The sequence below is a fragment of the Acomys minous genome (genome assembly GCF_964271855.1).
Source record: "Acomys minous genome assembly, chromosome: 12".
Classification (NCBI taxonomy): domain Eukaryota; kingdom Metazoa; phylum Chordata; class Mammalia; order Rodentia; family Muridae; genus Acomys; species Acomys minous.
In genome coordinates this window covers 78,999,818-79,012,138 of record NC_140493.1, presented here as the reverse complement: position 1 = coordinate 79,012,138, position 12,321 = coordinate 78,999,818, and the positions used below count along the sequence as shown (strand labels likewise).

The window sequence follows — 12,321 nt, the reverse complement described above, 5'->3', positions numbered from 1 at the left end:
AGTGGTGGTGTAGGGTTGCGTCTGTTAGAGGGGTGGCATTGATGAGCCATGTGGAAGGGCCAGAGGGAAGAGAAGTGCTGTGCGTGCGTGCGTGCGTGCGTGCGTGCGTGCGTGCGTGCGTGCGAGGACGCATGTGTTTTTTGGGGGGAGAGGGGTGTCTGTTGCTGGCCCCTTTACTCACTTGAGACAGTTTTTCACTGAACATAAAACCTGCTCTTTTGTCTAGGCTGACTGGCCAGCAACCTCCTGGAATCTACCTGCTTTTGCCTCCCACATCCTGAGATTATAGCCTGTTTAGCCACACCCAGCTTTTTTCACGTGGGATGGGGAATTTGAACTCAGGTCTTAAGCTTGAACAGTATGCACTCTTACCTGTAGGCACTTCTTAAAATTTAACTATTTTAATGCGAGTTCTTGTGCCTCTACCTCCCTTCTCTACCCCAATCCCTCCCAACACCATGTAAGAGAGAAGGTTGTGGGGAGATAGTTGGAGTTCTCTCTAGCTGGCTAGGGTTATAGGACTCTGTGGGTCAGCGCTAGTCTCGGTTGTGAGGATATCCAGTAGTCCAGCAAACAGCAAGTGAACCAGGAGCCTTCTTCCTCTAACCGTCTCCTCCTAAGTGTCTTTTCTCTGTCTGTCTGTCTGTCTGTCTGTCTGTGTCCTTCAAGCGTTTTCTTGAAGCCGCCTCTCTGTGTCTCGGGTGTCTCTCAGGGCATCGTCTCTCTTTGGGCTCTGGTATATAAGCCGTCTCCGAGTCCTCAGTATTCCTCTAACTGGAGTTGTTAAAGACCACGCCGCTCTGAGGGGCAAGAGGCTTTTATCAGCTGTGGACAAACGAAAAGCAGCTCCATAGCCCACATTGGGATTAAAACAAAAACATCACAGGGTTTTTAAAGAAACCAAACCTTTACTACACTTACCCATTTAGCCACCCCACCAGCCCAGGTTTTGTTTTTCTTGAAGTACCTGGTATGCTGGAAATAAAATACTGGTTTTGGAAATTCTAAATAGACAGCAAATAGAATAGCCCTAAACAAACAAACACATGAACTAAATAAAGTTATTGTTGATTATAATGGTAGTAGAGATAAATAAGACACTTTTTGACTTTAGCGACGCTTTTTATTTCAGTCTGTAGTTCTGAGTTTTTCCCATTATGCTCACACTGTAATATAAAGTTGTGCATTTTATTACCAGTTGTTTTGTTTTTTATTTTCCAAGTCAGGGTTTCCTTGTGTAGCCTTGGCTGTCCTAGACTCGCTTTGTAGACCACACTGGCCTCGAACTCACAGGGATCTACCTGCCTCTGCCTCTGCCTCCCGAGTGCTGGGACTAAAGGCATGCGCCACCACTCCCGGCGGGCAGAGCATCATTAATAGTGCCAGGGGTTGGCTGGCTGTGGCGCGGCGGGCCAGCCACTGGGTGGGTACCCCCAGTATCTGCTCCCTGGTTATCCCTGCGCTTCTTGTAGGCAGGGTATATTCTGGGTCAAGGGTTTTGTGCGTGAGATGGTGTCCCCTCCCTCCACTAGGAGTCCTGTCTGGCTGGAAGGTGGCCACTTCAGTCTCCATGCTCCTCTGTGTCCCATCCCTTCCAACAGTCTCAGCTAGAGTCACCACCATGTCCTCCTAGGAAGCCACCCTATCGCAGGTCTCCAGCCTGGTTCCCTCCACCTTGGTTTACTTTTCTCTCCCAGCCTTCTTACCTCCCATTCCCACTCTCCCCACATCTGATCCTTACCTTTGTTCCCTCCCCACATCATCTCCTCCCCATTTCCCTCTCTCCGTCTACTTCCACTGTCTATTCTGTTTCCTTTCTGAATGAGATTCAGGTAGCTTGCTTTGGGCCTCCTTGCTACTTAGCTTCTTCGGGTCTGTGGATTGTAGTATGATTATCCTGTACTGTACAGCTGATACATACGCTTATAAGCAAGTACGCAATGTGTGTCTTTCTGGGTCTGGGTTACTTCACTTGGGGTGATCTTTTCTAGTTCCATCCATTTGCCTGCATGAGTTCCTTGTTTTTAATAGCTGTAAATGTACCACAGTTTCTTTATCCAATTTTCAGTTGAGGGACATTTAGATTGGTTCCAGTTTTTGGCTACTATGGATAAAGCTGCTCTGAACATAGTTGAACAAATGTCCTGCAGTCGGTGTCGTAACCACTAAGCTGTGGTTTTCTAGCCGCTGTTGTGTTTTATAATTTTGAATCCAGTGTATTATTATATTTTGGTTCTAGTTGGCTCGTGAGAATCTCCTTAGTGGACACAATACACCTGAAACAAATCTTAATTATACTTCTGATCTTCTACTGATTGCCGTATGAAAATTTTCAGTGTTACTGAGAAGCATTTGGGGGATTTTTATTTGTATTACACATTACTAAGATGTTTCTTTATGTATGTGTTTCTTTCTTTCTTTCTTTTTTTTTTTTTACCCTGGTGACAACAGCGATGGAAGTAATACGGATCAAGATTATGGCCCTGCCTACACACCTCAAACACACACTTCTTTTGGGATGCCTCCAAGCAGCGCACCTCCTAGTAATGGTGGCGCAGGAATTCTTCCTTCTCCGTCTACTCCTAGGTTTCCAACTCCAAGGACTCCAAGGACTCCAAGGACTCCTCGTGGAGCTGGTGGACCCGCTAGTGCTCAAGGTTCAGTCAAATACGAGAATTCAGACTTGTATTCGCCAGCCTCCACCCCATCTACCTGCCGACCCCTCAATTCTGTAGAACCTGCGACTGTCCCTTCCGTCCCCGAAGCACACAGCCTTTATGTAAACCTCATCCTTTCAGAGTCAGTACTGAATTTGTTTAAAGACTGTAATTTTGACAGTTGCTGTATTTGTGTTTGCAACATGAACATCAAGGGTGCCGATGTTGGAGTTTACATTCCAGATCCAACGCAGGAAGCGCAGTATCGGTGCACCTGCGGCTTCAGTGCGGTCATGAACCGAAAATTTGGAAATAATTCAGGATTATTTCTTGAAGATGAGCTTGATATCATAGGACGTAACACAGACTGTGGCAAAGAAGCAGAAAAGCGTTTTGAAGCTCTCAGGGCTTCCTCTTCAGAAAACGTTAATGGAGGCTTAAAGGACGCTGAAAAGGTGCCCGATGAGTTGATAGTACTGCTTCAAGATCAATGCACTAATTTATTTTCACCCTTTGGAGCAGTAGACCAAGATCCTTTTCCCAGAATGGGTGTGAGTAGCAATTGGGTGCGTGTTGAGGAGCGGGACTGTGGCAGTGACTGTTGCCTGGCGTTAGAACACGGGCGTCAGTTCATGGATAACATGTCAGGAGGAAAGGTTGACGAAGCACTTGTCAGAAGCTCTTGCTTACACCCTTGGGCCAAGCAAACTGGTAAGTTTGTGAATGGAATAGTCCTTCTATAGGAATTTGACTTTGGCTTCTTTGTTCCTTGGTATAAAAGTATCAGAAGCGATTAGCCTGGATAGGGATGCTGAAGTTTGGACTTACCCTCGTTTAAAGACAGTTACGTGCTGGGTGTGCTGACTCTTGCCTTTATTTTCAGCAGAGGCAGGCAGATGTTAATGGAGGCCTAAAGGAATCTGAAAAGATGTCTAATGAGTTGATATTACTGCTAGCCTTGTCTACATGTGGCGTTTCAGGATAGCCAAGACTACATAAGAGACCCTGTCTCAGAAAAACAACAATAACAACAAAAATTGAACAGGCACATTAAGAGACTTCTTAGCTGTTTAGTTGAGTTTCAGCAATAAAAATGTTATTATACGTCTTTAATTGTATACTCATACAGGAATCCAAAAGGCATGCTGCATGTTAGCAGAAAATTAATGATTGTTTCATTCAGCTATCTAATTTGTCTTGTGAGGTGCATGCACTCTGCAGTTGAGCTACGCCTGTGTTCTCTCATGAAGTATTTACTGAGCGCCTTGTTTGTGCTCAGTACTGTTTCATGTTCTCTGTTGAACAGCCATAGCAGTCTCTGGTTTTGCTTTTTTGCTTCTTTGGTTTTGCTTGAGTGCAGGTGGGTGCATGATTGCATGTGTTTGTGGGAGTCAGAGGAGAGTCTCTGTCATTCCTCAGAAGCCATCAACACTGGGCCTACCCCACTTTGGTGACTGGTTAGAATCCCTTGTCTTTTTGAGCCTATGATTTAGTGGAGGAGGCAGATAGTAACCAGCAACCACAGTTAATACATACTTGCATTACTACCAGTTACAAGTACATTGAAGGGAAAGAAAGCAGGGCAGAAAAGCATATTTGCATAGGAGAAACCTTATGTGCTATTTAGAAATATGGTCAGAGATGTTAGTGAGGGGAAAAGAACAGTTATGGAAATGAAGTGGGAAAAGTAGGTATGAGCAGTGTAGTTAACTGGGGAGGAACAGTGTGGTTCGTAGAGCCACCTCACAGGGTCTGTGAATGGACTTTTAGGACATGCCTTTAGAATTTATTTTAAATGCTTTGGGAATAGTTTTTTGGTTTTTGGTTTTTTTTGGGGGGGGGGTTCGTTTTTGAAACAGGGTTTCTCTGTGTAGTCCTGGCTGTCCTGGAACTCGCTCTGTAGTTCAGGCTATTCTTGAACTTACAGTGATCCACCTGCCTCTGCCTCCCAAGTGCTGGGATTAAAGGCATGCACCACCACTGCCTGGCTTGGGAATGGTTCTTAGTAGGAAAGTAACACCTCATTTGTTTTGTTTTTAGCTTAAATAAATTCACTGGTTATTACATAAGAAATATACTGGGATGGGAAGTGATGGAGGGTGAAAGTAGAAGCAGAAAGATTAGGTAGAAGACAGTTATAGTCATGGGTGAAGATGGCATTTAGAAAAGGCCCAAAGCAGTATAAATAGTAGTGACAGATTCCAGATTAGGCTGAGATGTAGGCCTGTAGAATTGTGCTGATCCATGTAAGAAAAGATGAAGCATTAAGCATGGTTTGTGTGAATGTTGGTACTAATCACAAAGAAGGAAAATAGGGGGAGCTCAAGTACATATTTGGAGCTGAGTAGTTTTAAATTCAGAAGACTGATGGATCTGAAATGAAATACCTTTTATACGAGGGTTATCAGTATTAAATACTGTAGACAGCCAGTTTCGTTTTGCATCTGTAATACCAGCCTGGGAAAGTGGAGGAAAGAATCAGAAATTCAAGATCATCTTCGGCTACATGGTAAGTTCATGGCTGCCCTGGGATACACGAGTCCCTGTTATTTCAAAACGCTGGCGCTGGATGGGACGCTCTGGGGACGCGCGGGTCAGGGAGAAGAGTGTGAGAAGGGGCAAGGAAGGGGGTGGCTTGTGCATGAGAATATTTGAAGGAGAGTGATTATATGTGTAAATAATAATGTCTTCATAAAGTTCAGCATGGCAAGACCACTGGATGTTACCCCATGGAGGTACTTAAAGACCCACACAGTCAGTGGGTGTGAGGAAATGAGAAACAAATTTAAAATTTGGGAGACATTGTTATAAAGAACTTTTATGTTAAGGTTAATATATAATAATTATAGTATATATATGTATGCACACACGTACATGGAGAATGATTCTAGATGAAAATTTTAAATTGACAACCATTTCATATATTTCAGTATAGTGTGATATTTCATATTATGAATACATTATAGAAATAATAAACCAAACTAATTAGCTTATCTTTTTTATGGTGACATTTAAAATCTTTCAGCACTTTTAAAATACATAATACAACAGTTAGTAATACTTAGATTAATAAATGAGGAGAATGAAAAAAATACATAATACAGTATTACTAGCTGTGCTCCTCATGTCACTAAATAGACCTCGTCTAGAACTTAAGTCTCCTCACCTAACTGGATTGTCACTCCCTCTCCCCAGCCCAACCTTCCTTCACGAGAAGATTACCACAGAGCAACATCACTGAGTAAGGGACTAACAGAGCCCATTCCAAGTAGAAGTATATCTAGACCTTTATATGGGGATATGACCAGCGCAGCAAGAAGATGCTATTTCTTTGTGCAAAAAAAGCGAAATTGAGCATTTTTAGTGATGATTGCTTTTGTGGTTGTGGATGAGAGCAATGGGAGACAGTGACAGACAGGGTCATTGATGTAGACGTCTTAGCGCCAGATACCATCATTTTGTTAGAAATGCACATTTCCCTGTTCTCTCATGGACTTCTAAACCAAATTCTGGAGGTAGGAATCAGTTCTGCCATTCATTACTAGTAATGTCTGTCTCAGCAAAACAAAAATAGTATTTTGGCAGTGAGATCATAACTCATAATTACTTTCATCATATTAAAAATAGTTTGTGAAATAAACCTGGAAGGCTGCACAAGGGCTCATTATTATTCATGATAATATCATGATTCTTCTAATTCATTAATTTAATTCATAATACTTCAGGGAAGGGCCAAATAAAATAAAGGCAAGTCAGTGAGTGCCTTTCACTTAGGATCTCCAATGTTACTAACTCCGGTGGCAGCAGTAGCTTTGCTGGTGCTCTTTATTAGTTTATTGGGACAGCCTGTTTGCCAAATAAACACTGAGTTTTGCCTGGTGTGTATTTGTACTATGATTAAAGTACAACATTGTTAAGATAAAGATGAACAGAATCAGGACCTGTACTTTGGGGCCTGTGGATTTGTCCTCTGCCCCGGGCATGTTTCTCCTTCATACTTACTGTGCTCGCTCTTGTCTCCTTTAACTCTTTTAGATGTTAGGTTCTGCATTTTCCATAGTATTGGCTTTTTTTTTTAATGTAGTAGAATTTATTGCTCTTATCCCTTAAGTATACCCCATACAAGTTCTGTGTACTGGTATCTATCCATATTTCCAACACTGAGAATAGTGAGCAATGAATGTTTGCTCAAATTAATTTAAAAGTCTTCGAAATGAGTTGAGAATGTAGCTCTGTGGCAGAGCGGTTGACTGACATGTTTTCCTGGGTTTAATACTTACTACTGCAAATGAGGGGGAAAAAACCTACCAAAGACAGCTTGTATGTTTCAATAGTAACTTGTATTTCGTTCATGATAAAGTTTTGAGAGCTTTCAAGAATTATGACAGGTGACACAGAGAGAAAAAAAAGACAATAAGTAAAAATTGCTCTTAGTTTTCTCATCTTTACCATCACAAAGATCACTCAAAAACTTTCATAAGCAGGGGCTGGAGAGATGGCTCAGAGGTTAAGAGCACTGTCTGCTCTTCTAGAGGTCCTGAGTTCAATTCCCAGCAAACACATGGTGGCTCACAACTATCTATAATGTGATCTAATGTGCACTGTATACTAAATAAATAAATAAATAAATAAATTGCTGGGCATGGTGGCGCACGCCTTTAATCCCTTCCTAGCACTTGGGAGGCAGAGGCAGGCGGATCGCTGTGAGTTCGAGGCCAGCCTGGTCTACAAAGTGAGTCCAGGACAGTCAAGGCTACACAGAGAAACCCTGCCTCGAAAAACAAAACAACAACAACAATAAAAAAATCTTTAAAACTTTCATGAGGATACCATATAATTCACCTATATAAAATATACAATAAAAAATGTGGTATTTACAGTTGTTGGAACCATCAGTACAAACAGTTTTGGAACATTTGTATCACTCCAAAAATAATAACCTATACTCAGTCGTAGTTTTTTGCTATTTCTGCCCATCCCTTTCTTATAGCTGTAAGTGACCATTAGCCTAGTTAGGGTTCTATCTGAATAGATGTGGAGTTTGGAGCATTGTATGTGAAGAAAACAGTACAATATGTGGTCTTCTGTGACTTTCTTCAAAATTGTGTTTTCTGTTTTTCTTTCATTGGCATTTTGCCCTCATATATGTCTATGTGAGGGTATTTGGTCCTTTGGAACTAGAGTTACAAGACAGTTGTGAGCTGCCGCCATGCAGGTGCCGGAAGTAGAACCCAGGTCCTCTGGAGGAGCAGCCGAAGTGCACGTTAGCACTTGTATGGCATAGTAGTCCATCCTTTGTAGTGGTACGCCTGTAGAAAAATCTACAAATCGGGTATTTGAGCTGTATGCACTTTTTGACTATTATAAATAATGCCTTTGTGGACGTTTGTGTACAATTTTATATGATGCATGCTTGTGTTTTCATTATACTTAGATTTCCTGGGTCATGTTAGTAATCCTTTTCAGAGCATCTGGACTATTTTAAATCCTAATATTAGAGGGTTCCACTTCTCCAAAACCACATCAGGACTTGCAGTCTATTTTTTATTGACGGCATCCTGGTGGTTATGAAGTGGGGCCTTGTAGTTTGGCTTTGAATTCCCCTAATGATGAATGACGTTCAGTGTTTTTTCATAAACTTACTACCCATTTGTGTATCTTTGGACAAATGCTTCCTAAGATCTTTTGCTTTATTGGGGGGTCAGGGCTGTGGGAATGAGGGGATTATGTGAAGGCGCAGTGTCCTGTAGCCCCAAAGGCTGGGAGCCTTCAGCTTCACCAGTCTTTAAAATTTGATAATTTTGGTTTTTTCATTTTTATTTCTCCATTTTTGCCTTTTTATTATTGATTTGTAAGAGTTTTTTATGAACTGTGGGTGAGAATCTTTTATTGGTGTATGCCTATTTTCATAGCCAGCCAGTGGTGGTGCATATATCTTTCATCCGAGCACTTGGGAGGCAGAAACAGGTGGATCTTCTGAGTCCAGGACAGCCGGGGCTACACAGAGAAACTCTGTTTCAAAAAGCCAAAAATTAAATATTTTAACCTGCATTTCCTTTAGTTTTGTTTTCACTTTTTATGTGCACTCATGCACACATGCATATTCTCTTCTCTTCTTCCCCCCCCTCCTCAAATTTGGTTAATTCCTTAACTTGGAATTTTTCGGTTTCAGCTTCCTGAATTCAAGAATTATAGACATGTACCACCACATCTGACTTTTGACAGGTTTTATATAGTTATTTATGTAAGCACATGTTTAATGTTCTTTATGATAAACAACTAAAATACCTAAGATGTACTTTTTAATCTCTAAATTATTTGACACCAAAAAGCAATTACTACTTACTTTGTTTTTTTTTAATGATTGTAGATGTGAGTGTGCAGTGTTCACAGGACATACTGCGAATGCTCCTCTCTCTTCAGCCAGTTCTTCAGGATGCTATTCAGAAAAAAAGAACAGTGAGGCCTTGGGGGGTTCAGGGTCCTCTCACTTGGCAACAATTTCATAAAATGGCTGGCCGCGGCTCTTACGGTAAGTTGAGTATTAAGATAGATGATGACTGCTTTATGTCTGTTCTCAGACATGTGCCCAACTAGAATAAGCACATGCATTCTTAGATATTTTTGGTTTAACATTTAAGGACATAGTGGTCCAGTCCTAACCCTAGCCCACCGTTTGACATGCATAGCATTGAGTTTGCCTGGGTGTTACAATAAAATGTATCGGTTTGGCCTAAGAAGCCAGTAACTGACACAGAGTCTGAAACACACTGTAAAGCTGCAAGCACTATGTCCAGCGGAATCTAAACTGATTCTAATCCACTCGTAAACTAAAACAAACTACTCTAAACCTCATAACATACATAAATCCCAAGCACTTGCCAATCTGGTTCTTGAAGGCTTCTTGCTCCTTCCCGGTCGATTGTCAGCCATTCTCTCTAGACATCTAGGCGTCAATTATTGGCTCCACCCCCTCTCCCGGAAGTCCTGCCTTCCACTTCCTGTCCTTCTGCCCAGCTGATTGGCTCAACAGCACTTTATTGACAGTTGTTACATCCACTCAAGACATTCCCCCACACCTGGGTTCTTCAATCCCACATCAGTATGAGTAGCTGCGATATGTTTGTACATGCTTGACATCTGGTATGATTTTATGTGAAGGAAGAGTCATGCTTCTAAGATGATTTTTGTAAATCCTCAGATGACTTCAGTTCTAAATTGAGATGGAGAGGTGATCAAATAGTAGAGACTAATACTTTTGATTTTTTTTAAAAAAAAGATTTTATTCATTATTTATCCAGTACTTTGCTCCCATGTGTGCCTGCAGGCCAGAAGAGGGCACCAGATCTGATTATAGATGATTGTGAGCCACCATGTGGTTGCTGGGAATTGAACTCAGGACCTTTGGAAGAGCTGACGGTGCTCTTATGCTCTTACCCTCTGGGCCATCTCTCCAGCCCCAATGCTTTTGATCTTTTGATCTTTTTTTTCTTTTCTTTTTCTTTCTTTCTTTCTTTTTTTCTTTATGAGATAGGGTTTCTCTGTGTAGCCTTAGCTCTCCTGGACTCACTTTGTAGACCAGGCTGGCCTTGACTCACAGCGATCCGCCTGCCTCTGCCTCCAGAGTGCTGGGATTAAAGGCATGCACCACCACGCCCGGCTACTTTTGATTTTTAAAAACTAATGTTTTTCTCATAAATAACTTCAAGAAATGTTCAGTTATGACGAAGGAGTGAATACATACTCTGAGTAGGTATATGGTTGATTTGTGGTCACCTATAATAGAGAAGACTATTCAGATCTTTGAAATATTGACTGTTTCTGAAACAGCACGTAGGAAGTATATTTGGATAGCCTGTATGTGTTTTGTGTTGGACACTGAACCCAGAGCCTCTCACGTACTAGGCAAGTATAGAACCACATTCCCAGCTCGGGATTTATACATGGCAGCATTAAAATTGCTGTGTGTGGTTTCAGAGTGCATTATATATAGTAGGAGACTCCTTGTATTTTTGTTTTATTGACTGATGAATTAATGTCATATAAATTGATCCTCCATGAAAATGTCATGTTATCAATACTTTTTTGTATGAACTTTACATACTTTTACTTATTTTTCAAAACAAGAACAGATTTATTTCTGCACCTGATTTTGGAACTGTTTAACACATCCATAGCCAACCTCTTTTCCTTTTTAAATGGTTGTCTGCACCCTGTCATTTTTATGTATGTAATTTGTGTATGTGTTTTATATTTGTATTATGCCAATATAATGTTTATAGAAATATAAATTGTTTCCATCACTTTCATTCCAACTATTTTCAGTGATTTGTTTATGCTTCATTTAAAGCGTATGGTTTACAATGTGTATTGTTGAACTGTACTCAGCATTATCAACTGAAAACTCTATCAGATAAATATCTACTATCTCAGACTTGCCAGTAGATTGTATCGTAGTTGAATGAATGAACATTTATTTCACTTTAATTTGAGAGGCTAAAAGTGGGTTTTCTGGGTTCAGATTCCTGCAACGACTTTTTTTAATGTTGTTGGACACATTTACCTTTTCCATTCATGTTTCTTATATTTAAAATGAGCTTAGTAACAATGTCTGCCAACATATGGTGTTTGTAAGAATTAGTTACTACAGACAGTACCTAGAATAGTGCTGCAGTTACTTCCTAGTATTCATTGAAGGACTTTCTCTTAAGAGATCAAACTTCTTTCCATATCCAAGAGGAATTTTCATTTTTTGTCTTTGTTCATGTTCCTTACTCATTTTTAAATAGGTAGTTTCTCGTTTCCTTGTGTAAGAATATACTGTGGTAAGAACATTCAATCTGAGCCCTACTCTTTTAACCCATTTTTAAATAATAAAATATAGTGTTGTCAATTTTGGTACAATGTTGAACAGTATATCTGACAATTTTCTCATAGATGTATAAGTCCTTTTTATGTTCAATAAATTTATTTATCATATTATAAATTTTTGTTTGTTTTGCTTTTCAAGACAGATTCTCTCTGTGTTTGCGTTGGCTGTCCTTGACTTGCTTTGTAGGTCAGGCTGGTCTCGGAACTCACAGTGATCCGCCTGCCTCAAAGGAGGGATTGTTACAAGCTCAAGACCAGACTATGCTGTAGAATAAAAATTCCATCTCAGACAAAGTAGCAGTAAATATTTTAAAATGACCACTTAAGGATAATTTTATTCTGAAAATAAGTCATTGCTAGCTTTATGTGTTTCTGTCTTTAATATTTTCCTAATAATTTCTTTTTAACTTGGAAATAAAGAAGATGACACGAATTGTCTTTTTCCTGATTGCCTTCTTTATTCCTCAGGAACTGATGAATCTCCGGAACCACTGCCAATTCCCACGTTTTTGTTGGGCTATGATTATGATTTTCTGGTGCTTTCTCCATTTGCTCTCCCTTACTGGGAGAAACTTATGCTGGAACCTTATGGATCTCAAAGAGATATAGCCTATGTTGTACTCTGTCCAGAGAATGAAGCATTGTTAAATGGAGCCAAAAGCTTTTTTAGAGATCTTACTGCAATATATGAGGTAGGTATTTTATAATTTACATTTTCATGTTTAAAATGTACTGGAAAATTCTACTGGTTGATAAAAGAATGCTGATGTTCACATTTATCTTACTAACAAAT

The 12,321-nt window shown here is 40.4% G+C and overlaps 1 protein-coding gene across 4 annotated transcripts in view; it reads left to right on the top strand.

Moving 5' to 3' along the window:
- The window catches only part of MED13 (mediator complex subunit 13), a 94,960-nt gene that overhangs the window by 58,035 nt on the left and 24,604 nt on the right, over nucleotides 1–12,321 (top strand). For all 4 annotated transcript variants that reach the window (XR_014783521.1, XM_084803236.1, XM_084803235.1 and 1 more), the window contains exons 16-18: nucleotides 2,452–3,368; nucleotides 9,028–9,189; nucleotides 11,997–12,220. Coding sequence is in view for 3 of the 4 variants with exons in the window: in XM_084803236.1 (XP_084659362.1) it covers nucleotides 2,452–3,368; nucleotides 9,028–9,189; nucleotides 11,997–12,220 (1,303 nt within the window). In the remaining variant the exon portion in view is untranslated. The remainder of the gene's footprint in view (nucleotides 1–2,451; nucleotides 3,369–9,027; nucleotides 9,190–11,996; nucleotides 12,221–12,321) is intronic.